Here is a 27,603-nt window from a genome sequence, read left to right on the forward strand (position 1 = left end):
AACAGGTGGTTCTTCCAAGTAAGCACAAGCAGCAGTTGGATTTATTTCAGCAGACAAGCCCAGACAGACTGCTTGTTTACTTCTCAGAGCAGCAGACTGCTTAAAGTTTCTGTTTCAATTCTCTGCACAGACACAGATCTGTTTAAGCTCCCATTGGCTGACTTAGTTGCTATGCCTATTCATTGACTGACCTTGTTCCCATGTCTTTCCCAGTCATGAATATTTTAACAAAACCTGGCTCGATAGCAGTAACTGACTAACAGAAGGATAGAATCAAGATCACGTCAAGTGTTAGTACCACTTTATAATGCCTTGGTAACTACATTTGGAATACTACATTCAATTTTGGTCACCATATTATAAAAAAGATGTTGAGGCTCTGGAAAGAGTGCAGATAAGAGCAACAAAGATGATTAGGGGACTGGTGGCTAAAACATATGAAGAACGGTTGCAGGAATTGGGTTTGTCTAATCTAGTGAAAAGAAGAACTAGGAGCGACATGATAGCAATGTTCCAAGATTTGAAGGGTTTCTACAAACAAGAGGGGATCAACCTATTCTCCAAAGCAGCAGAAGGCAAGACAAGAAACAATGGATGGAAACTAATCAAGGAGAGAAGCAACCTAGAACCAAAGAGAAATTTCCTAACAGTGAGAACAATTAAACAGTGGATTAGCTTGCCTTTAGAAGTTGGAAGCCTTGGGTCTCTGAGCTTCATGATTTTCTTGCAGACATTTCATTACCCAACTAGGTAAACCCATCAGTGCTAAAAAGGAGTGGGCATTGCTCTTTATTTATGTACAAGTGGCTTGCTTTGTCAGTGTCGAAGGGAGTTTATATACTTTACATAAATAGAGAGCAATCCCACTCCTTTCTAGCATTGATGCTACCTAGCAATGGAAAATGGAAGGAAACTAATCAAGGAGAGGAGCAACCTAGAACTAATGAGAATTTTCCTAACGGTGAAAACAATTAACCGGTGGAATAGCTTGACTTCAGAACTTGTAGGTGCTTCATCACTGGAGGTTTTTAAGAAAAGACTGGACAGCCACTTGTCTGGAATGGTATAGGGCAGTGATGGCGAACCTTTTTTGGCTCCCGTGCCAAAAGCTGGGGGGGGGGGGGGAACCGCAGGAGGGGTCATGCGTGGGCCTGCCACACCCATAATGCTATGTGCGTGACACCCCCTACCCACGCGCATGCACGCACGACGAGCCCCCGCCCCCGCTTTTCACCCTCCCCAGGCTCCAGAGGTTTTCAAGGAGGCTGGGGAGGGCAAAAACAGCCTCCGGAGGCCCCAGGAGCTTCCCTGAAGCTTCCAGGGGGTGAAAAATGGACCTACGGGGAACCTGGAAGTTGGGGAATTGTGATTTCTGGTTTGTCCATAGGGCCAATTTTTGCTGTCTGGAGCCTTCAGGGAAGGCTCCTGAAGGCTCGGGAGGGTGAAAAATGGCCCTACAAGCAAACTGGGAGTCTCTTCCCGAACTTCCGGTTTGCCCATAAGGCAGTTCTTCGTGCTCCAGAGGCTTCAGCCTCCAAAGGGGGAAAAACAGCCTCAAAAGAAGGGCGAAGTCAGTGCTGACCAGCTGACATGGCAACGCCTTGCGTGCCCTGACAAATGGCTCCACATGCCACCTGTGGCACATGTGCCATAGGTTCGCCATCATGGGCATAGGATCTCCTGCTTGTGCAAAGGGTTGGACTAGAAGACCTCCAAGGCCCCTTCCAACTCTGTTATTCTGTTATTTCCCCAACCTCCTGTTGACCAGATGTGCAAGACTAACACCCCCATCATGCTCAGCCAGTATTGTCCAGGCTGGTTACGAATCTGAAAGGTGAGACAGGGAAAATGGTGATCGCCTCCACCATTAACCTTGAAATCTGTCTCTCCTTCGATAGACTTCAGGATTGGATAGGGTGAACATGGCGAGGAAGAATTAGCCTCACATTTTAGGAGAAGACAGCTAAGCATCATAATTTGCTTGGACACATTCATTTATTTAAATTTGTATGGCCACCCAGCAACTCTGGACAATGTCCAAATGGAAACCACAGGACAAAGCTTTCCACACAGAAGGCAAACTTCTAATTCAAAGGAAATAATCCAGAAGTAAATCAGCAGCCAAGAACAGAAAGCAACACAATGTAATGAAATAGTAACCCCATCGAGGTACAATCACAAAATGGCTACTTCTGGGAACTCCGATTTCCCAAGGCTCAGATTGCCCGAGGATCTGCCGATACAGTTCTACGGAGGAATTATCGAGTCTGTCATTTGTAGCTCTATATCGGTCTGGTTTGGTACAGCAGCCAAACAGGACAGGTATAGACTTATGCAGATAGTTAGGACTGCAGAAAATACAATTGCAACCAGCCTGCCTTCCACTGAGTACTTGTATACTGCACGGACAAGAAAGAGGGCTGAGAAAATATCTACAGACCTATCACATCGTGGACATAAACTGTTTCAACTTCTCCTCTCAGGACACTGTTATAGGGCATTGCATGCCAAAACACTAGACACAAAAAGTCCCCCCTGCCCCCATGCCATCACTCTGCTGAACACCTAATTTCCACAGCAATGTCTTACACCTTGTTGTTGTTGTTGTTGCTAGTTGCGAAGTTGTGTCCAATCCATCGCAACCCCATGGACAACGTTCCTCCGGGACTTCCTGTCCTCTACCATCCTCTGGAGTCCATTTAAGCTCACGCCAACTGCTTCAGTGACTCCATCCAGCCACCTCATTCTCTGTCGCCCCCTTCTTCTTTTACCCTCAATCTTTCCCAGCATTAGGTTTTACACCAGGGGTGGGTTCCTGCCAGTTCTAACCTCTTCTATAGAAGAGGTTCCACAAATCTACAGTTCCATTTAGAACTGGTTCCAACTCCCCCCTCTGCCCATCCGCACATCATCAAGATGAAGAGCAAGAGGAGGAATTCTGGGAGTTGAAGTCCACAAGTCTTAAAGCTGTCAAGTTTGAACACCCTGGTTTTTTTTTCTAAAGGGTTAGGGGTATAAGGGTCTTGTAACTTGACAGCTTTAAGACTTGCATACTTCAAATGCCAGAGTTTCTGAGCCAATATTTTGGTTTCTAAGCAAGAGTGTTGTTAAGTGAGTTTCACCACATTTTACAAGTTGGGCCACGGCCACCCAGTCAAATGGCTGGCAAGCCACTCCCACCCAGTCACATGGCTGGCAAGCCACTCCCACCCAGTCACATGGCTGGCAAGCCACTGCCACCCAGTCACATGGCTGGCAAGCCACTCCCACAAAGCAGGCCGCACTTACAGAAGAGGTTCTAAAAAATTTTGAAACCCACCACTGTCTTATACCTAAGGATATCTAATCATGTAGTAGGACTGTATTAATATTATCCTTCTCATCTTTCTCATCTTCTTATGTTTCTTATCTTTTCAACTTTCCTACTAGCTTCTCCAATTGGTATTGATTAACAATTAATCAATGGAATAGATTAATTCCATTAATCTAAATTAATGGAATTGTGGAATACTAAATTGTAGAATGGTAAATTAATGGAATTGTGGGTGCTCCACCACTGGAGGTCATCAAAAACAGATGGGACAATCATTTGACTGGGATGGTATAAGCCACCTCTCCTGCCATGAGAAAAAGGTTGGACTGGGAGATCTCTAAGATCCCTTCCAGCCCTATGATTCTACATTCTAAGTGAAGGATATCCATAGGATATGATAAAACATTTCAAGATGGGGGTCACAAGTGAGTTGCTACCAGTTCGCACTGGTTCAAGCGAACCGGTAGTGGAAATTGGAACTGGGTTGCCGAACCGGTAGGGACAACAGGCTGGCCACGCCCCTGAACCGGTTCCCTGGTCACCCATGCTATTGCTGGCATGTTTTTTAGTCCTTTTATAATGTTCTGCTCATGCGCAAAACAATTTACAGGCAACTGTGCACGCATGCATGCACGCAAAGCACAAGCAAAGCGAACCGGCAATAATGTTCGCAGCAACCTATCCCTGATAGGGGTTGATGATGCAATCAAAACTCTGTTTTTTATGTATGTTGATGTGTACATACAAGTTTTATTGGAAGTCTTTGAAAAGAAACATTGCAGAAAAAGGCGGTGGCAAACCACTTATGTAGCATGCCAAAAACATTGCTTGAAGACACAGGGAAGCTGGACTCACCTTTAAACCAATTTTAAGTCAGGTGTTTAGACGTTTTGGCCAGAGAAGGATAGGGATCTGTTCCTCTGGGGGGGGGGGCACCTTGGAAAAGACGACCCCCTTTAGTTTTGCACTCCCTCCTTCCTGATAAAATTCTTTCATTTCCCTCCCATCCAGCCCACCTAGTCTTCAGGGGCAAAGTCATAAATAAATATAATTATAGGCCGAACCCTGAGCGGCAGGAGTTGGGTATTAAAATTACAGTGTCTTGTGCTGATGATATGTGGTGAATTTTCCTTTAAGAAATTCCTGGCAGAAGAAGGCAATACAGTGAGAGAGCTGGAGGTGGGGATGAGTCACCCAAATGAAAGGGAGAGAGAGGGGGGGAAAAAAAGAGGAGGCAGGAAAAGTTATTCCCGAAGAAAATATGCAGCCGTCCAACCTGACGTCAGATCTGTCTTTAATAAAGCTTCCCCAGAGTCAAAGAGAATCAACTCCCATCTCCCGTCAACTCAGCGGCTGGTAGCTGGACTCCGCAAAGGGAGTTGGATGTGGTCTTCGTCCAAGAGCTGGGTTCAATCCATGCCTTTCACCCTGGCTTCCAGTGATGAGGTGGCTTTTGCCTTGGCTTTTAGTAATCAGCAGCAGCTTGCAGGTAAGCCCCCCACCTTGGCTTAGTTTGGTTTGGCAACTCAGGGGAAAGCGAGAGAAGAAAGCTCATTGCAAAAGGTTGAAGAGGGGAGGAGTGAAAAAAAAAAGAACTTTCTCCAGGCATTTAGCTGACTGCAAGACTGAGAGAAATTACAATGGAGGAAAAGACATTACCGCTTTGTAATGCCTCGGTAAGACACAGAGTGGAATATTGCATCACGTTTGGGTTACTACCAGAGTACTAAAAAGATGTCGGGACTCTGGAAAGAGTTCAGAGAAGAGCGACAAAGATGATTTCAGGGCTGGAGGCTAAAATGTATGAAGAACGGTTGCAGGAATTGGGTTTGTCTTGTCTCGTGAAAAGAAGGACTAGGAGGAGATAATAGCAATGTTCCAATATTGGAGGGGCTTCCACCAAGAAGAAGGGGGTCAACCCATTCTCCGAAGCACCAGAAGGCAGGAGACAAAACAAGGGATGGGAACTAATCAAGAAGAGAGCTAATCTAGAACTAAGGAGTTTTTTTTTTCTGACGATGAGAACGAGAACAAAGAACCAGTGGAATGACTTGCCTTCAGAAGTTGCGGGTGCTCCATCACTGGAGGATTTTAAAGAGGAGATCGGACAACCATTTGCTTGAAGTGATACAGGGTCTCCCGCTTGAGCAGGAGGTTTGGACTAGAAGCCCTCCAAGGTCCCTTCCAACTCTGTTATTCTAATTAATGACAAGGTGATCAGATGACGGCTGGAGACCTTGAAGTACAGTGTCCATATGGAAATTATCCAACTGTTTGACCCAGTGGGACAATTGCAGATTTGAGTAATGGGCTGGATGGTTGGGGAGGGTGTGTGTGCGGAAAGAACCTGGAGAAGAGAATGAGGCTAGACATAAGGAACCACTCCGTCTTGATTATCCCAGGTAGAGCTTCTGGTCTTGAAAATAAATGTGGGACTGCTTGGCTGGAGGACCAAGGAAAAGAAGAGGCTGGGGGACCAAGGCAAGAAGAGATATTTAGAATAGAATAACAGAGTTGAAAGGGACCTTAAAGGTCTTCTAGTCCAAGCAAGAAACCCTATATCATTTAAGCACAAATGGTTGTCCAATCTCTTCTTAAAAACTTCCACTGTTGGAGCATTCACAACTTCTGGAGGCAAGTTATTCCACTGATTAATTGTTCTCACTGTCAGGAAATTCCTCCTTAGTTCTAGGTTGCTTCTCTCCTTGATTAGTTTCCACCCATTGCTTCTTGTCCTTCCTTCAGGTGCTGTGGAGAATAGCTTGACTCCCTCTTCTTGGTGGCAGCCCCTGAGATATTGGAATATTTACAGATATTGAGATATTTACAGAGAGATAGATCAGCATCTCATAGAAGAGGGGAGTCATGATATTCTATGACTGCTGAGGGATGAATCAGTAACTTAGGAGAAGTCACATGCAGCAGTAACTGCCGGGATGAGGCGCCCTGGAAAATGCAAGCTTGGGAGAAAGATTCTGCTGCAAAGCTTGAGGTGCCCAAATAAAGGCTGCGTTTCCACGTGGCAAAAAAATCAGGGCCATAAAATGTATGGGCTTCCTGATTTCCTGTAGGCTGATCCCAGCAGACTCCCAGGACTCAGCTCAGAAAGTGACCCATTGAAAGGGGGCTGGTTGGAAAGCTTGCATAAAGGTAATAAAAGTTAAGGGAAAAAATTTGGCAGAGGTTTTTAAACTGAGGCTTTTAAATCAGGACTTGCCTCATTTGGAAGCTGAGTAGGTAAAGAAAATAAGATTTCGTAACTGCAGCATCCTCAACCTTTGGATGTCATTGGCAGGAAGAGAAGGTGGCCAATGACTTCTAGGTGGCTATCAACCATTCATACAGATCAGCCTACATGGAAGGTTCAAATAAAAATAAGAAAGGAAGGAAGGAAGGAGAAAGATAGATGGAAAGAAAGAAAGAAAGAAAGAAAGAAAGAAAGAAAGAAAGAAAGAAAGAAAGAAAGAAAGAAAGAGGGAGGGGGTGGAAGGAAGGAAGGAGAAAAATAGATGGAAAGGAAGGAAGGAAGAGGAAGAAAGGAAGGAAGAAAGGAGGGAGGGAGCATGGAAGGAAGGAAAAAAGGAAGGAAGGAGGGTGGGAGGGAGAGTGGAAGGGAGAGTGGAAGGAATGAAGGAAGAAGGGAAGGGAGGAAGGGAGGGAGGGAGGAAAGAAGGAGGAAGGGAGGAATGAGGAAGGAAGAAAAGAAAGAAGGAAGGATGAAGGAAGGAAGGAAAGAGGGAGTGAGGGAGGAAGGAAGGAAGAAAGAAAGAAAGAAAGGAAGGAGGGATCAATCTGAATCAATTCACTGCAGAATTAATTCAAGGTACTGATCAACCTTGTCAGACCAGACAAAGTGTACCAACCATGAGTGCTAGCTCTATCTTTATGATAAAGTTACAATCACAGCATCTTGCAAGTCTGAATGCGTTTCTCCCCATCCTCACCTTCACTTCCCAGAAAACTAAAGGTGAAGGTAAAAGTTTCCCTGTCCAATTGTGTCCGATTCTAGGGACACCATCTCATCTCATCCCTCATCTCCATTTCTTGGCCAAGGGAGTTAGCATTGTCCAAAGACATTTTCCATGGTCATGTGGCCAGCATGGCCGTACGCCAAAGGCACACAGGATGCTGTTACCTTCCCACCAAAGTGGTACCTATTCATCTACTCTCATTTGCATGTTTTCCAACTGCTAGATGGGCAGGAGCTGGGGCAAGGAAAGAACAGGAGTTCACTCCATTGCCCAGTGCTCAGAATTTCAAACCCGGGCTGTCAGATCTCCAGCTGAGAAGCTCCCAGTCTTTAACCCTTGAGTCACTGCACCCCTTCCAGAACATTAGGGGGGGTCAATTCCGAGATGCTTCCCACACCCTTTTTCCTTCTGTGGGCTCAGATACCTTTTCTCTGAAGGTTGTCTATTCTCCAACTCTTCCTCCTGTCTCCCAAGGTTATTTCCACATACTGTTATGACCACCGTGAGCCAGTGCAGTTTGAAGAGATGGGTTCCTACTAGTTCAAACCAGTTCGGCCGAACCGGTAGTAACTTGGCAGCCTGGGTCGCTGGAACCGGCAGTGACCCAGGCGTGCCACGCCCCCAAACCGGTTCTCTCGGCAATGCCTATGGTGCCGCCATCTTGTTTTTTCCTTCTGCACATGCACAGAGCATTTTTATGGCACTGCACATGCATGCGCAGGACACATCAAGCATGCAGGGCGCATCTCTGTGTTTGTTATATTGATGTTTTTCCATTTTTCCATTTGAGAGAGAAAGTGACCTACTCAAAGTTATCCAGCCAGCTTCTATGTTTCTGCAAAGGCTGGGATCTGTTTTTCCGGCTCACAGCCTTAACCGTTGGCCTGCTCTCCTCATCCTTACACTCACACAGAGGAAAATCACTGGTTGATGGTATAAAGAAAAACATATATTAGACAGATAAAATGCCTGAATTCTTTTCGTCTCTTGTCTGCATGGCTATAATTGTTTAGTTTTGAATTCCTTAGCAAGGCAATGATTTGTGTATTTAAAATGGGCTCACACAGGGCTTTCTCACTCTGTATTTACACTCTCTGACTATAACTTGGTCTGTGATTTTTATGACCCCTTTGGACTTCTGCAAAGTACTTCTAGAAAAGAGGCACAATCGACTGGCACCTCCTGTTAGGAAGGGTCAGTTTCTTTTCCACTCAAGGGTGAAGGTGGACCTTCCATGATCAACAGCATCACTGTTCTGGAGAAATGCACAATTGTGCTCTTGTTCGGCAAATGCGTGTGATGCTGTGATTCCCCTGGTCTTTTTGGTTTGATTGTCTTCATGGTGCACCTGCTTTAGCTTGTGGTACAAGTCCAGTCCATTTGATTAATGATGGTTCAAAGATTCCTGCCAGTCTTGAGAATGAATTACTCAATACCCTGGATAAGTTTGTTGCATGAACAGAAATATAAAGCTGGAAAGAACCTTTGAGATTATTTTGTCCAACCCTCTGTTCATTGCAGAAATTTGGACTACAGCATCCCTGAGAGATAGATGATAGATAGATAGATAGATAGATAGATAGATAGATAGATAGATAGATAGATAGATGAATTGTTAGATGATAGATGATAAAGAGATAGAAGATAGATGATAGTAGATAGATAGATAGACAGATAGATAGATAGATAATAGATAGATGATAGATTGATAAATGGCAGATGATACATTGATAAATGATAGGTAGAAGAATGGATAGTTGGATAGATGATAGATGATTGATTGATAGATGGATAGGTAGATGATAGGTAGATGAGATAGATAGATAGATGAATGGATGGATGGATAGATGCTAGGTAGATGCTAGGTGATAGATGAGATGATAGATAGATAGATAGATGATAGATAGATAGATAGATAGATAGATAGATAGATAGATAGATAGATGATAGATTGATAGATGACAGATGACAAATAATGATAGATGATAGATAGATGGATAGATAGATAGACAGACAGACAGACAGACAGACATCTACCTCTTTCCTTATAGATTATCTGTACTATTGAACTGTTCCTCCTTTCAGGAAACTTTTCCTAATTTTTGAATTAGACCAGCCATAAAACAGGAAAAAAGAGCATTAAAAACAATATGTTATAAGAAGCTACAATGAGAAAAGAAGTTCCGAATTCCAGCCAGGAATATAAAATATGGAATGTGATTTCGTACCCGAGATTTATGATTTGTTAACAATTTACAGTTTAGTCAACCGAGTGAGCAGGCTGACTCTTGCAAAAATAAAAACAAAATTCCCAGATGAAGTTGCTCCCAGCCTGCAGGACCCCGGTGATTTAAGCAAACTAAACAATTCCAACCGAAAATATGCAAAGGGTGGGAACTCAGTAAAACCAGGCTGAAACATAAATTAACCAAGGCCCCAAATCTTTCACCTAAAGATTTTAAGGGTTAAGTGCAGTCTTGAGCACCCACACCCAATTGTACACACGCCTAAACAGGTAGTCCTTACAACTTGAACAGACTCACAACCGTTCATTTAATAGCAATAGCAATAGCACTTAGACTTATATGCCACTTCACAGTGCTGTCAGGCCTGTAGTTCTGTTCCTTTTAGGATCTTTGGCCTGCCACACTTTTTATTAATTTCTTATGCTGTTTCATTAGTGTAGCAGTTGGGAGGGGGGGAATAGAAAGGAGAAGGATTGTGGAATGTATTGTTATGGATTTTCTTAGAAGCTCAAGGTCTTATTTTGTCTCCGCACCTCGACACCTGGCCGGAAGCAGAGGGGTGTACATGCCAGCATGGAAGATGAAGATTGGACCATGTGATGAATTATGGGGTGTGGGGATAGATGATGAACTTTCAGCTGGGTGAACCCACAGGATGTACAATAGAGTTGAAATTTCATAGCATAATGCCAAGATGTCTGTCTTATTAAATTGGAGTTTTAAGGATACCTTTGCTTTGGACAATGATTTAATTCTGCATGATATTTGGAACACTGACAGTGCTTTACAGCCCTCTCTAAGCACTTTACAGAGTCAGCATGTTGCTCCCAGCAACCTGGGTCCTCATTTTACCCACCTCGGAAGGATGGAAGGCTGAGTCAACCTTAAGTCGGTCAGGATCGAACTGCTGGCAGTGAGCAGAGTCAGCCTGCAATACTGTGTTCTAACCACTGCACCATCAGGGCTCTTAAGGACAGTTCAAAGTTATAAAGGCCTCAGAAAATGTCGCTTGCAACCCGTATTTGCTCCTATAACTGTCACAAACCGTGGCATCAACCTCCTGGTTACACGTTCGCAATTCAGGTCCTTCGAAACCAACTCCAATATTTATGACCAGTTGCAGTGGTCATCCTGCAATCACACAATTGCGATTTGTGAGGTTTTCTTTTTTTGCCATTTTCCAGTAAAAAAAAATAGCAATAGCACTTAGACTTATATATTGCTTCACAGTGCTTTACAACCCTCTCTAAGCAATTTACAGAGTCAGCCTCTTGCCCCCAACAATCTGGGTCATCATTTAAACCCACCTCGGAAGGATGGAAGGCTGACTTCAACCTTGAGCTAGTCAGGATCGAACTGCTGGCAGTGGGCAGAGTTTAACCTGCAACACTGCATTCTAACCACTGCGCCGCCATGATTCTTGGTGGTGTAGTGGTGGCCAAAATCCACCATTGATGAAGCTGGATTCATTTAATAACTGTGTGATTCGCTTAAGGACTGTGAGGACTTTAGGACCATTGTAAAAATGGTGGTAAAATTGGGTCTGAGCACAGGATGATTCCACTTATGACGGCAACCATTTATAATGGAAATTCCGGTCCCAATTGTGATAAGTAAGTTTAGGATTGCCGGTATGTCGTAATTGTTTTGTTGTTGATGATGGAGATGGGAAAGAGGAAGGAGGAAATGGCATGGATGAGTCAAAACAAAAACTTGCAAAAAAAGTCCCTCTCTCTAATGTGAAATGAGTAATGTATAATGAGACTCTAGAAAGAGTGCAGAGAAGAGCAACAAAGACGATTAGAGGACTGGAGACTAAAACATATAAAGAACAGTTGCTGGAATTGTGTATGTCTAGTTTAATAGAAAGAAGGACTAAGGGATGACATGATAGCAGTGTTCCAATATCTCAGGGGTTGACACAAAGAAGAGGGAGTCAAACCAGGGGTGGGTTCCTGCCAGTTCTAACTTCTTCTATAGAAGAGGTTCCACAAATCTACCGTGCCGTTTAGAACCGGTTCCAGCTCCCTCCCCCCGCCCATCCGCACAGCATCAAGATGAAGAGCGAGAGGAGGAATTCTGGGAAGTGAAGTCCACAAGTCTTAAAGCTGCCAAGTTTGAACACCCCTGGGTTTTTTCTAAAGGGTTAGGGGTGCAAGGGTCTTGTAACTTGACAGCTTTAAGACTTGTGTGCTTCAAATGCCAGAGTTTCTGAGCCAACATGATTGGAGGAGGCATTCTGGGAGTTGAAGTCCACAAGTCTTAAAGCTGTCAAGTTTGAACACCCCTGGGTTTTTTTTCTAAAGGTTTAGGGGTGCAAGGGTCTTGTAACTTGACAGCTTTAAGACTTGCACACTTCAATGGCAGAGTTTCTGAGCCAACATTTTGGTTGCTAAGCAAGAGCGTTGTTAAGTGAGTTTCACCACATTTTACAAGTTGGCCATGCCCACCTAGTCACATGGCTGGCAAGCCACTCCCACTCAGTCACATGGCTGTCAAGCCACACCTACAGAAGAGGTTCTAAAAAAATTTGAAACCCACCACTGAGTCAAACTATTCTCCAAAGCACCTGAAGGCAGGACAAGAAGCAATGGGTGGAAACTAATCAAGGAGAGAAGCAACTTAGAACTAAGAAGAAATTTCCTGACAATCAGAACAAATAATCAGTGGAACAGCTTGCCTCCAGAAGTCGTGAATGCCCCAACACTGGAAGGTTTAAAGAGGAGATTGGATAACCCTTTGTCTGAAGTGGTCTAAGGTTTCCTGCCTGATCAGGAGGTTGAACTAGAAGATTTCCAAGTCTGTTATTATGTTATTTGGTTAAACAGTCAGACTTTTATTTTCTCCCAAAATTGTTCTCTTTGTTAGTGGCAAAGTTTGGCTGGAATATGTGAGCTTGTAAATGTAAAACTGTTATTAAGCTGCTGTAGCTATGAATTGAGAAGACTTCTGTTTTTTTTTAAAATATATATTTTATTAAAGTTCTTAATAAGCTTGGTAAAACAGATGAATACAAACTAAAAAAAGGAAAAAAGGAAAGTACAGAAAGTTAAGGGGGGGAAAGGGGAAAAGTAGAAGGCAACAAAGTAATACTGAGGAAGGGGGTTTCTCTCTTTCATCATTGCAATTATGAGCTAATATAGAAACTTTTTGCTCTCTTGTAAAGTTATAAGCCTAGCTTTTATCTATATGGAATACAGGAATCATCATCTTTTTAGTCTTAGTTTACAAAAATAAAAGTGAACTTATTTTGGTTATTATCAGAGATAATAATAATAATAAAAACAAAGTTTATTTTATAATAACAAACACTAATAGTCAGAATCGGAATAGAATGCAATCAATCAGAATAGAGCTGGAAGGGACAGATAACAGATTAACAGAGTTGGAAGGGACCTTATAGGTCATCTAGTCCATCCCTTGCTCAAGCAAGATATCCTACACCATTTCCGACATCTGGCAGTCCAGTCTCTTCTTGGAAGCCTCCAGGGATGAAGCTCCCACAACTTCTGAAGGCAACTTCTGTTCCATTGGGTAATTGTTCTCACTGTCAGAAAATTTCTCCTTATTTCCAGGTTGAATCTCTCCTTGTTCAGTTTCCATCCATTATCCCTTGTCTGGCCTTCAGGTGCTTTGGAAAATAGCTTGACCCCCTTTATCCCCCGTGGCAGCCCTTCAAATATTGGAAGACAGCTCTCATGTCTCCCCTGGTCCTTCTCTTTACTAGACTAGCCATGCCCAGTTCCTGCAACCGTTCTTCATATGTTTTAATCTCCAGTCCGCTAATCATCCTGGTTGCTCTTCTCTGCACTTTTTCTAGAGTCTCCACATCTTATTTTTATAGTGTGGTGACCAAAACTGGATGCAGTATTCCAGGTGTGACCTTACTAAGGCTTTATAGAGTGGTATTAGTACCTCACTTGATCTTGATTGTATCCCTCTCTTAATGCAGTTTAGGATTGCATTGGCTTTTTTGAAGAAGCCTTGGAAATATTCTAGTTTAATCTTCTGCTCAGGCAGGAAGCCTTATACCAGTGTTTCTCAACCTTGGTAACTTGAAGATGTCTGGACTTCAACTCCCAGAATTCCCTAGCCAGCATTCGCTGGCTGGGGAATTCTGGGACTTGAAGTCCAGACATCTTCAAGTTGCCAAGGTTGAGAAACATTGCCTTATACCATTTCAGACAAAGGATTGTCCAGTCTCTTCTTAAAACCCTCCAGTGATGGAGCACCCACAAGTTCTGAAGGCAAGCTGTTCCACCAGTTAATTGTCATCACTGTGACCCTACTATGACCCTGAGGAATTCTTCCATCCTCCCCCATTCTGTTAGAACTGGGGGAAAAAACTTCTTGGATGAGAAGTGAAACATCTTTGAGGGCAAACCACGTCTGGCTGTCTTTTGAAAAAGCACCATTGGGACAGGCACTTTTGGGGGCAAACAAAGGCCTTAACCAAATCTACTTTCGCATCCTCAACTCTGACAGGATGGTGATCTTCACCAGACAGAGACTTCAAAAGGAAATAAAAAACCTCAGCTCTTAGACTGTGGTGGGATGAGCAATCAGGAATGAGAACAATGCAAATGAAGACAGTGTGATTCAATGCGTGTCTCTGTAGGGACAGATAATTAGGTTGGGTGTGGGAGATGTTTGAACCTCGCCATACGAAGGGAACTAGACCACAGTCAATGCCTGATGTTCCATTTTGTGCCATTCCTTCTGAGCATGAGAATACAGTCATGACCAATTCTGAGACTCTCTGGACAAGTCGCACGGGCAAGGTTTTTCAGAAGTGGTTTGTTCTTGCTTGCTTCCTAGGGCTGGAAAAGAGTGACTAGCCTGAGATCACCCTGCTGGTTTTGTATCTAAAGCAGGACTAGAACTCACTATCTCCTAGTGATTGGCCCAAAGTCACGCAGCTAGCTTTCATGCCTAAGGCAGGACTAGAACTCACCATCTCCTGGTGATTGTCCCAAAGTTATCCAGTTGTCATTCTTGCCTAAGGCAGGACTAGAACTCACCATCTCCTGGTGATTGTCCCATCCAGTTCTTTCATGCCTAAGGCAGGACAAGAACTCACCATCTCCTATTGATTGGCCCAAAGCTACCCAGCGAGCTTTTATGCCTAAGGAGAGACCAAAACTCACAGTCTCCTTGTGATTGGCCCAAAGTCACCCAGCTGCTTTTTATGCCTAAAACCAATTTCTAATCTGATGCATTAATTACTACACCAAACTGGCTTTAAAAAAGAAACGCCTCTCCCCAAATATCAGAATAATGAAGTTGGAAGGGAGCTTGGAGATCTTTTAGTCCAACCCCCAGCTCAAGGCAGGAGATCCTATATCATTTTACACAAATGGTTGTCCAATCTCTTTAAAACCTCCATTGTTGGAGCACCCACAACTTCTGGAAGTAAGTCGTTCCACTTGAAGGTCTTCTAGTCCAACCCCCTGCTCAAGCAGGAGATCCATTTCAAGCAATTGGCTGCCCAATCTCTTCTTAAAAACTTCCAGTGTTGGAGCATTCACAACTTCTGGAGGCAAGTTGTTCCACTGATTAATTGTTCTAAATGTCAGGAAATTTCTCCTCAGTTCTCTAAGTTGCTTCTCTCCTTGATTAGTTTCCACCCATTGCTTCTTGTTCTACCCTCAGGTGCCTTGGAGAATAGATTGACTCCCTCTTCTTTGTGGCAACCCCTGAGATATAGGAACAGTGCTTTCATGTCACCCATATCATGTCCAGCTACAGAACATGTGACTCTGAATGTCTATTTAGTGCAGCGGTTCTCAAATAGTGGGGCGCGCCCCCCAGGGGGGGCGCGAGGCTCCGTAAAGGGGGGCGCGAAGGCTCCCTTTCCATCTGGGTGCAAACGAGGGGGCCGCGGCCGCCGGTGCACAAAGAGGTCTTTGTGGCCTTGCTCGTGTCTCCTCTGAGCTAACTGGCGGCGAAGGCGGCAACGGCGGGTCCCATCGGCTCCTCTTCCTCGCCGGGTCAGGGGGAGAGCACGAAAGCCGCCGGGAAACGGGGGTCCGCCCCTCCGCCTCTGCCCTGCTGGCCGAGCAAACAAGCCTCTCGGGGACCGCTTTGGCCACGCCCGGTGGCCGAGCCGCCCCAGCGCACGCCCCGCCTGCTTGCCTGCCTGCCTCTGCCCCGGAGGAGCGCTCGCTTCGGAGCTCACAAATACAAACCCAGGAATTGCTCCGTCCGGAACATCGCAGCTGCCGCATTGGGATTTCCCTTGCCCCCCCCAAACCGGGAAGCTTTCTGGGCTGCGGGGAAGCTGGGCCAAGGAGGGCTTGGAGAGGAGGCCATTAGGAAAGGCCAACCTCTTTGCTAGGGCTGGCAAGAAATGGGAAATAAATATTTTTATAATGTTTTTGTTGGAATATGGTAGGGTGGGGGAAGGAGACAGGAAGGTAAGAGACAGGGACCTTTGTGGTCTTCTAGTCCAGTCCCCTGCTGGAACATCTCAGCTCTGCCAAGAATCTACTACAAGCAGCCTATGAGCTCCAATAAGGTGGTAGTATTTCCAGGGATATTGCAATAATCCTTCTTCAGCTCTCCATCCTTTTGATGGGTTGGCCTTCCTTTCTTCTGCGTAGCTTTCAAGCCCTAAAACCATATTTTCTCTTTGTAGTCCATTATCCACTTCGCAAAATATGGGAGTTTGGTGGCTGGACATCATCGCAAGGGGTAACCGTCCTTATTGGGATCCATCATGGATTGACAAGGATACAATGTTATGCAGAGATGTACTTATAACAATTTTATAGACAAATGATACTATTTACAGTCGCGCGGGGGGCGCGAAATGTTTTCTTCTTCCTAGGGGGGGGCATGACAGAAAATAATTGAGAACCACTGATTTAGTGCAAGATACCCATTTATGTCTTCTATCCTAATTATGGCTGGCGAAATGGACTTCAGGAAGTTTTCAGAACCCAGCAAATATCCTGAGAAGCTCGGGAGCTTCCCTTCCGCGTCTCTTGCTCTTCCATGGAACATGCTGCCTCTTAGCTGACAGCTCCCTAGGGAGCATTTCCCCCCATCTCCCAAGGTCATTCTCATGTACCATTTACACCCCAGTCTGCAAAAGAAAGCAAAAAAATCCAAGCCAACCCCAGTTGTAGCCATCTCCATTTGGCAAAACCATCATGTTTAATGTAAATTGTGCTATCGCCAAAATGCTTGAGAGGGTGAACATCCTGACCACATTGGTGTTACTGCCCTGGAGCAGTTCAATACCACCTAACACCGAAGCCTTCACATCCCAAAGGTGCTTTTTTCAAGAGGCACCTGGACTTTCTGGTTTTTATTTATTTATTATTTATTTATTTTATTAAATTTGTTAGCCGCTCCCTCTCCACAAAGGGACTCGGGGCGGCGTACAATAAATAAAAACACATATTATAAAATTACACATTATACGGAGGAGGTATAAAACACAATACAATATTATAATAACATAGAAATATTAAAATAAGTTAAATTAAAACCCCAATAGAAATTACAAGTTTAAAAATTGCCAGGAGGAATAAAATGGAGCTATGGTTGAGCCAGGCCTGCTAGTTGAAAAAGGTGGGTCTTGAGTTTTGAACGGAAGGAGCGGAGGTCGGTGGTAATCCTAATATCCGGGGGGAGGTCATTCCAGAGGACTGGGCCCATCACAGAGAAGGCCCTACTCCTGGGCGCCGCCCTCTGGCACTGCTTAGTGGACAGCACCCGGAGAAGTCCCTCTCTGTGAGAGCGAATTGGTCGTAGGGATGTATGGGGCAGGATGCGATCCCGCATGTAGCTAGGTCATTTTCTCTGAAGACGTTTTGTTTCTCATCCGAGAAGCTTCTTCAGCTTTGACTGGATGGTGGGGAATGGAAGGATTGATACTCCTTGCAGACAGCTGGTCAGTGTCATCTTTTTAGAGAGTCCTTGAGGCCACCTGGGGGTTTAACTGTGTCCTCAGGGTCTCCTGAGAGGTGCAAATGGATGTGGAGCCTCCTCAGAACTGTTGAAAGGACTGTGTTGTAGACTGGAGGTAGATGATGTCATATCCCTCCCCGTCAGTTGAGAGACAGCTGTTCAATTTTGACATAGGTGGCCTCTTTTGACCCTTCTTTCAAACCAGCAATCCCCTCTGTCCAAAATGTGGACTTTGCATCTTCAAAGGAGTGGGTTTTGCCTTTTAAACGCAGATGGACTGCTGGATCTAGTCCTTATGGCTTTATTACATGCAGCTATGAAGTTTATGAAAAGAATGCAAATGACCAGGTGTCTGCAAGGAGTAAAAATCCTTCCATTCCCCACTATCCAGTCAGACCTGAAGACGTTTCTTGGATGAGAAGTCTTCAAAGTAAAAAATAGCAAGTCCAGTAGCCACTTGAAAAAGCACCTTTGAGAAAACCATGACCTGGATGACTGAGAATCTCCCTAGACTAAGCCTTCAAAATTTTATATTTTTCTACGGTATAATGGTCACAACAGTGACGTGCGGTGAGGTTCATGGCTGGTGAGGCTGGTGATGTCATCAGGAAGGTGGGGAATGGGACCACGTGTGCTGGAGGCTCAGGCTGCCTCAGCCTCCAGCACACGTGATCACATTCCCCGCCTTCCTGAGCGTGCTCTGCTGGCTCGCGCTCCACAGTCCTCGAAAGCGACTGGGGAACGACGAGAACCTTCCTGCCTCTGCTGGACTTTGCACGCTCCTCCTTTCGTGCCTTCGTCATCCGGGAGCGCCGACATTTCTGCCTCCGCCCTCTGCAGCTCCCGGGCGCGCCCGGACAGAGGTAGCCAGAATGGCGCCGAGGCAGTCCGGCAGGCGAGCGACCGAGGATCAGGCTGCCTTGCTCACTGTTTCGTCCGCCCGGACCGCCTCGGCGTCGCTGTAGCTACATCCGTCCGGCCGCGCCCGGGAGCTGTGGAGGGCAGAGGCAGAAATGTTGTCGGCGCTGCCGGATGACGAAGGCACGAAAGCGACTGTCGCTTTCGTGCCTTCGTCATAAGTATAATATTATATACTATTATTTCATGATAATATTTCATGCCTCCCCTGCCTCCCCTGACCGCACGTCCCTGGTTCACAATATAGCTATTGTGTTATAATTGTGGAGATAGTGTGCATCAACAGTGTACTTTTGAGATCTTTACACACCCTGATTTCAAGATCAAAGGTGGCCAGGGTGCATTTAAATCATATCCTTTTGGATCTCACAAGTAAAATTGGTTTGATTCTTGTTTCAATGCTGCCCCCTGATGCTCTGATTTTAGATTACAAGTAAGTTGAGAGGCTGTGTTACCAACAACTGGATTTTAATTGTGAAATTCAGCTGTTGATAAACCCTTAGTCGATCTTCTCACACATCCCTCTTATAACAGAGTCGGAAGGAACCTTAGAGGTCTTCTAGTCCAACCCCTATTCCACCAGGAGACCTAAACCATTTCAGGCAAATGGTTTTGGGTGCTTCAATACTGGAGGTTTTTAAGAAGAGATTGGACATTAATTGATTAATTGTTCTAACTGTCAAGATTTTTATTTTAATTCACTTTGGCATTCTCAAGAAATTGGCTGAGAAGTTTAAATGAGCTAAATTCCTCAAAGACGGTTAGCAACCCTATCTGAGTATAAGTAGCAAAATGAAAATACACAAGGACAATAAAGGAAGATCTAGATAAATTTTAATGAAGATATTAACACCGTTTATAATATGATTTGCTTATTTATTGAAATCAGAAATTTGATTAGATTTGATAATGCCAAACATGATATTAATCTAAACTCAAGTTATTTGACTTCTAGTGACCACAAAGATAGATTTTCTTATGATAACAGAATAACAGAGTTGGAAGGGACCTTGGAGATCTTCTAGTCCAACCTCCTGCTCAGACAGGAAACCCTATACCCGTGATGGCGAATCTATGGCACGTGTGCCACAGCTGGCACACGGAGCCATTTGACAGGGCATGGGAGGCATTGCCCTGTCAGCTGGCCAGCGTGCTTACTGACTTCGACCTTCTTTTGAGGTCATTTTTCGCTCTCCGGAAGCCTCCAGAGTGCGAAAAACCGCCCCTATGAGCAAACCTGAAGTTTGTTTTTTCTAAAAACAGCCCTGCGGACAAACAGGAAGTGACTTCCGGTTTGCTCATAGGATCATTTTTCATCCTCTGGAGCCTTCAGGGAAGCCTCTGGAAGGCCTCTGAAGGCTCCGGAAGGCTAAAACTGGCCCCACAAGCAAACCGGAAGTCCGTTCCCGAACTTCTGGTTTTTCCGTAGGGCCAGTTTTTCGTGCTCCAGAGGCTTCTGGGAAGCTCCTGAAGCCTCCGGAGGGCGGAGGTGGGGGAAGCTGTTTTTGCTCTCCCCAGGCTCCTATAAAGCCTCTGGAGCCTGGGGAGGGCGAAAAAAGTGCGCCAAAAATGGGGGGGGAGTGCTGGTCATGCGCGCATGTGCGCTGGTGTCATGAACATTGCATTATGGGTGTGGTACACCTGTGCACAACCCCTCTGCGCTCCCCCCGCTTTTGGAATGCGAGCCAAAAAAGGTTCACCATCACTGCCCTACGCCACTTCAGACAAATGGTTATCCAATCTCTTCTAAAATCCTCCAGTGTTGGAGTGTCCATAACTTCTGGAGGCAAATTGTTCCACCGATTAATTGTTCTAATTGTCAGGAAATTTTTCCTTCGCTGTCTGTTGAGTCTCTCCTTAATTATGACCTGTCCCTAATTTGGTGTCCCAACAATGCACTCGTAATGACTTTAACTGAGAAAACCCAGGCGCCTGTAACTTCCAGATGTTGATAACTGAACACCAGATCTACAAAGATCAGCATGGTGCAAATCATGTGACAGTTTGTGGAAGTGAACATTGGACGTTGAAGAAAGAGGATAGGAAAAGCATTGACGCTTTTGAACTTTGACATTGGAGAAGACTCCCTAAAATGAGAGAAATGACACCAGAATTCTCATTTCAGGAACAATAATACAATACAATAATACAACAGCAGAGTTGGAAGAGACCTTGGAGGTCTTCTAGTCCAACCCTGTACCTAGACAGGAAACCCTATACCATTTCAGACAAATGGCTATCCAACATCTTCTTAAAGTTGGGGCATTCACAACTTTTGGAGGCAAGCTGTTCCACTGATTAATTGTTCTAACTGTCAGGAAATTTAGTTCTAAGTTGCTTCTCTCCTTGATTAGTTTCCACCCATTGCTTCTTGTTCTACCCTCAGGTGCCTTGGATAATAGCTTGACTCCCTCTTCTTTGTGGCAACCCCTGAGACATTGGAACTCTGCTATCATGTCTCCCCTAGTCCTTCTTTTCATTAAACAAATTGCATTGAAACTGGTGTCAATGGTTTCCATTGTTTTATAACCTTGGTAGCTTTAAGATGTGTGGGTGTTATCTCCCAGAGTATCCCAGTCAGCCCTTTGGCTAGGGAATTCTGGGAGTTTGGAGTCCACACACCTCAATGTCACTAAGTTGAGAAACACTGTTCTATAGCTATTGCAATACAGGTAGTCCTCGACTTACAACAGTTCATTTAGTGACCGTAAGAATGGCACCGAAAAAAGTGACTTATGATTGTTTTCTACCCTTATGACCGTTGTAGCATGCCCGTGGTCATGTTATTTACATTTGGATGCTGGGCAACTGACTCACATTTATGACGGATGGAGTGTCCCAGAGTCACATGATCCCCTTTTGTGACCTTCTGACAAGCAAAGTCAATGGGGAAATCAGATTCACTTAACAGCCATGTTGCTCACTTAACAACTGCGGTTATTCACTTAAGAAACGTGGCTAGAAAAGTTGTGAAGTGATTCAAAAGTCATTTTGAATAGGACGGGGCTGCGGTGCGGTGAGGCGAAAACTCCCTTCCATTCCCTCTACCAACTTGGAGAAACTGTCAGCAGTTTAAATTTCTTTCTTTCGGCTTGACTTTGCGAGGCATGGCTGGAGGGAGGGGGATTTCCCCCCCCTCGGACAGGCGGCTTGAAACAATTTTGCTCTCAGCCCCAGGGGAAGGAGGAGGGGGAGAGCCAACCAATGATGTCACGCCCTTACTAAAAGTGAATTTTCGGATTTAATCCCATAACATAATGATGATCTGGACACTTTGGGAACTTTGAAAACTTTGTTATGCCTCTAAACCCGAAGCTGGCAGGGCAAGATGGCACACTTCCGTTGTCTTTATGAACTGTGAAACCTGACTCCACCTTTAAAACTTCAGGCTTCCGGTCTTTGTCTCCGTGCTACTCAGACAAATCTCTTGTTGATTGCTACTCTTTGAACTCTGTGGAGTGAAAAACTTTACTCTACTACCAGGGTGATTAGAAAAATCCTCTTCTGCCTGGACCTTCTGTCTCCTGGACTCTCCTGGCTGTTCTACCTCTCTGACTGATCACCCTCTGTACTGACTGAACTCCTTATTCCACAAACAATGTCTCCTAAAAAACCACCTCCTGGAAAGCCTGGCTTTGCAGCCTCTGCCCCGACATCTGCAACATCTAGTCCTAGTACATAATCAACGATAACAGCTTTGATGCAACCTAAAACTACAGAGACGGAGTTTCAACAAATGTTTCAGCAACTTCTACAGGGACAAGAGGAAATAAATAAAACAACTAAAGGAGATGAAAGAAGAAATTAAAGAGAACCAGGCCCAAATTAATAAGAACTCACAGAGACTGGATCTTTTGGAGGGTGGGACGGCTGAGATGAGGGAGGGGATTGAAGGGGTGTAGAAGGGGAACAAAGAACTTGATACCCAGCAGATGAAAATAGAATTCGAGAGAATGTCCTTTTACCTTAGATTTCAAAACGTGATGGAGGCAGATGACGAAAATATAAGGGACATCATGACAAGTATTTTGGCTGAATACATCCAGAAAGAGAAACAACAGATGGGGTGGGAAATAGATTTGGTCTATAGAGTGAACTCAGCCTATGCTAGAACACATAACGTGCCCAGGGAGGTACACATTAAATTTCTCAGAAAAAGCACAAGAGATGAAATTCTGAGTGCACAAAGGGGGCAAGCTTTGACATACCAAGATAGGGAAATAACCATTCTGAAACAGATCCCCAAGAAAGTGAGGGAAAAAAGAAAAAGTTATTCGCAATTAGCGAATAAATTATACCAGAAGGGGGTGTGGTTCAGATGGCTGATGCCTGAAGGTATGCTAATATTCTGGGAGGAGACAAGAGTTAGAATTAATACACCCATAGAAGCGCAGGCCTTTATGGAAAAAAATAAAGCACTCCTAGAAAAACTAGATGATCCTACAACAGACATGCAGGACACAGGAGGGACCGGAGCTCTGTCGGCGGGAGGAGATGGGGCAATACCGAGAAAGCTCAGATCACAAAAATGAACAAGAAATTTTACCTGACATAAACTGATCAAAATTATTAACTGAATCCATATGCTGACTATATGTTACTACTTAGTAATGAATTTTGTGTAAATGTATACTATGAGTATGGAGGGAGGGGGCACCTACCGCACACTGCAACTGCCAAAATTTGTAAACTTTCCTTTACCTTTTTCCCTGTAAATTGTTAAAAAAACTAATAAAACTTTTTTTTTTAAAAAAAAGTCATTTAACAAATTTCTCACTTAACCGCATTGGGCTCAATTGTAGTGGTAAGTTGAGGACTACCCAGAGCTGTAGGATAGCAGTGGGCTGTTATTTTTTTTCTTACTACCATATTTTTCAGAATATAAGACACACCTTTTTCTGTCAAAAAAAGAGGCTGAAAATCTGGGTGCATCTTATACACTCAATACAGCATTTTTTGTCTCCCGAAACCCTGCCCCCTTCACCAAAATGGCAGTGCATAACTTTTAGGAGGCTTTCAGAGTACTCCTGGGCGCTGGAGAGGGCAGAAATGAGCAAAAAACAAGCCATTTTTTTGCTCATTTTTGCCCCCCCCCCAGCCCACAGGAGCACTCTACAAGCCTCCTAAAGGCTTTGCATGCCATTTTTTTTTTACAAATAACGTGCCCATTTTCACGAAAAACAGGCCGTTTTTGGGAGATCTGCAGAGTGCAATAACCTTTTTTTTTAAATTTGCTTCTTCAAAATCTTGGTGCGTCTTATACTCTGAAAAATACGGTACTTTCCCCTTTTATTCATCTGTTTTCAAAAGAAGACTAGAAACAACCTTAAAGCAACAGTGAAAGAAAAAATCATTCAAAGGAATAAATTCAAAAACGAGACTACTTTTACAAAGAAAGGCAATTTGAAAAGCAAACTAGATTCTCCAATCAATCTGTTGGTTGAATTAGAAAGCTTGGTGCAGAAAGCTATCAATAGTCTGATGACACACAGCAATATTTTTTCAATCTCACCAAAAGAATACAATGCTATTTGTTTTATTTATTTTGTCAAGTATGGATAAGACAACAGATATAAGTATAATCATGATTATGAATGCATGAAATAGATACGAATAAGTGGGGACGGTAGGCATGTTGGTAGGCTTATGCATGCTCCCTTAAAGACCTCTTTGGAATGGGGTGAGTTTGACAGTAGACAGTTTGAGATTAAAGTTTTGGGGGTTTGGGGAAGAAACCACAGAGTCAGGTAGTGCATTCCAGGCCAGGTAATCTCTCTCTCTCTGTTTCTGTCTCGCTCTCTCTCTCCTTTCTCTCTTCTCTCTCTCTCTCCCTTTGTCTCTTTTCCCCATTTTGCTACTTAACTTTTAAAAATGTTTCCTGATGTTTAATAAATAAAAAGCAAGCTACATTTGTTCTAGCATCATTGGAAGGGTGCGATAGGGTGCTCTGATCTGGGTAAGGGACTATGGTCGGTGCCAACTAAACTGGAAATCATGCAGAGTAATCTTCCATCGATATTATGACTTTGATTAGGAAATTATGCACAGTCATTTTCCATTCCTACGATGACTTTGATTCCCCATATTCAAAAAGAGGGCTGCAGTTGAAATGAAAATGGCACTCAACTTTCCACCCACTAGGTGGCTGCATAGGAAGGTGGAAAGCATGTACAGTACTGTCTTTTAGCTTTTTAAAAATATTTTAGTTCACTCTTAACTGCAATTCTTTCACCTCACCCTGGGCAATAGATTCCTGCTCTTCTTCCTAAACTGCTTGAAATTGGCTTTCAAACTACTTTTGGGAGGGGGGGGGACTTGGGAGGCAGCAGAATGTGGGCTGGACTAGAAGACCTCCAATGTCCCTTACAACTTTATTCTATTCATTTTAACATACTCTGCAGATGCTTGGGCAGCAGAAAATTGCTCTGCTGGAAGACCACATTTTACAGTCTGAAAAACAAGTTGAAAGGAATTTCTATTTGGGAATTCATGAAGGGCGCAATATAAGATCACTACAGAGGAGCAATTCCATGCATGCAAGGATGTAGAGCTGTTTTATTTTTTTTTCAACCTTGGCATCTTTAAGATGTCTGGACTTCAACTGCCAGAATTCCCCTGCCAGCATGACAGGATAAGAGATGTGACATTTTTATTTATTTATTTATTATTTTATTTTATTTATTTCGTCAAGCATGTATTAGATAACATATATAAGTGTAAACATGATTATGAATGCATGAAATGAACACGAAGACAAGGGAATATTAGGACAGGGATGGTAGGCACACTGGTGCCCTTATGCACGCCACCTTAAAGACCTCTTTGGAATGGGGTGAGGTAGACAGTAGACAGTTTGAGATTAAAGTTTTGGGGGTTTGGGGAAGAAACCACAGAGTCAGGTAGGGCATTCCAGGCATTGACAATTCTGTTGCTGAAGTCTTTTTCTGCAATCGAGTTTGGAGCGGTTTACCTTGAGTTTGTAACCATTGTGTGTTGTTGTGGTTGAAGCTGAAGTAGTCATTGACAGATAGGACATCGTAGCGGATAATTTTATGTACCACGCTTAGGTCAAACTGAAGGCGGCGTAGTTTTAAGTTGTCTAAGCCCAAAATTTCAAGCCTGGTGGCATAAGGGATTCTGTTGCAAACAGAGGAGTGGAGGACACTTCTCGTGAATTATCTCTGGACTCGCTTGTGTTAATGTCCGATATGCAGCACGGGTTCCAGACAGATGAGCTGTAGTCGAGAACTGGTCTAGCAAAGGTTTTGTATGCAGTGCAATATCACCAGATTACAATATTTACAATATTAAACGTTATGTTAGCAGTACAATATTACTAGAGAAGAAGCGACACCATATTAGGTTAACAACTCTTAATGCCTTTTTGGCAATGTTATTACAGTGGGCAATAACAATGTTATTGCGATGTTATTACAGTGGGCTTGCACTGGGCATCATCTCCTATGAGATGGGGCACCCTCAGTCACTAAGGGAAGGGGGGGGGGGGGAACCACATTTGAATGGCGTCTGTTTTCTATCGTCACAGCTTTGATCAGAGTCTTCTAAAACTTGAATGGGTTGTGCAAGGTTGTGTTCCCAGTTGTGGAACTTAGCTGACATCAGAAAAAATTCTCGATCAGAAATTGTGGGCATGTTTTTTTTTTTTTTTGAATAAATTTTTTATTAGTTTTACAAAGTTTTAAGGAAAAGGGTAATGGGTATGGTTACAAATTTTGACAGCTACATTATGCAGGAAATGGTACTCCCCCCCGGTTCTCATAACTTTCACATGTTAATACACCAGATAATTATTACTTCGCAATATTTTGACAGCTTATTTTTACCTTATATCTTCCAATAGTTTCAATCTATTTTATATCAAACGGAAAAAATTCCCTGTATCAGCAGTTGCATTATTTTTCTAACTCACTTCTGTGATCTAAATTTTCTCAATGTTGAAATTGTGGGCATGTTGTTTTCCCTTCATAAATAGGTTTTTGCCACTTGAAAAAGTTTAAGTAGAACCCCCAGTTAGAAGGAAGCTTTCTCTTCCCCCTGCACGATCTCGGCTTGTACTGGAAAAGAAGCCGACTTGAAACGGCCAATCGATTTGCTTCCTAAGCAAACTTATGATCTCTGCTTTGCAATATATCAGCTGCCCATCATTTTTAACCTACGGACTTTTTAGAATGTACCGTATTTTTCAGTATAAGAGGCACCTTTTTCCCTCAAAAAAGAGGCCGAAAATCTGGGTGAGCCTTATCCACTGAATACAAAAAAGGGCAATTTTTTGCTCGTCCCCCCCCCCCGAACACTCTTCAAGCCTCCTAAGGGCTATTCATGCCTTTTAAAAAATGGGACCCTTTTTCGCGAAAAATGGGCCGTTTTTGGGAGGTTTGCAGAGTGCAAATTAATTTGCTTCTTTAAAACCTTGGTGCGTCTTATACTCTGGTGCGTCTTATATCCGAAAAATACGGTAAATGCTCAGAAGGAGCAGAATCCCCAGATTTAGGCTGTATCAGAGTTGGGTTCCTACCAGTTTGGACTGGTTTGGCCGAACCAGTAGTGGTTTGCTGGCCTGGGTTGCTGGAACTTGCAGTGACCCAGGCCTGCCACGCCTCCAAACTGGTTCTCTATGTGGTGCGGCATGTCTTTTTTCCATTTTTAAATATTCTGTGCATGCGCAGACCTATTTATGGGCAACTGTGCAGACATGCGTGCCCAAAACTGTGCATGCACCAAACTGGCAGTAATGCTGGCAGCAACCCACCCCTGGCCTATACCGATGGTTAATATTAATATATTTAATAGTGCAAAGGCATAGATGGATGGATGGGTGAATGGAATAAGATGTGTCTTATGTGTCATGTGAATACGAACCCACCCCTTTTTACATATGTCATGATATATTTGTAAAAAAAGGCTGGGCTTCCATTGCATTGTTGGGACTGTCATTCTGGAGGTTTTGAACCTCCATGGAAGGAAGGAAGGAAGGAAGGAAGGAAGGAAGGAAGGAAGGAAGGAAGGAAGGAAGGAAGGAAGGAAGGAAGGAAAGAAGGAAGGTGGGAGGGAGAGAAGGAAGAGGAGGAGGGAGGGAGGAAAGAGGAAGAAGAAGGAGGAGGAGGAGGGAGGGAGGGAAGGAAGGAGGGAGGGGGAGGAGGAAGAAGGAGGAGGAGGGAGGGAAGAGGAAGAAGGAGGAGGAGGGAGGGAGGAAAGAGGAAGAAGAAGGAGGAGGAGG

General features: G+C 44.0%; 1 protein-coding gene across 1 annotated transcript in view; it reads left to right on the plus strand.

The window, feature by feature from the left end:
- CCN4 (cellular communication network factor 4) overlaps nt 1–27,603 on the plus strand; it is a 65,374-nt gene that overhangs the window by 19,394 nt on the left and 18,377 nt on the right. The window contains exon 2 of the mRNA XM_081952585.1: nt 4,617–4,802. Coding sequence (XP_081808711.1) covers nt 4,755–4,802 — 48 coding nt within the window. The 5' untranslated portion in view covers nt 4,617–4,754. The remainder of the gene's footprint in view (nt 1–4,616; nt 4,803–27,603) is intronic.

The sequence above is a fragment of the Natrix helvetica genome (assembly GCF_964273705.1).
Source record: "Natrix helvetica genome assembly, chromosome: 4".
Lineage (NCBI taxonomy): Eukaryota > Metazoa > Chordata > Lepidosauria > Squamata > Natricidae > Natrix > Natrix helvetica.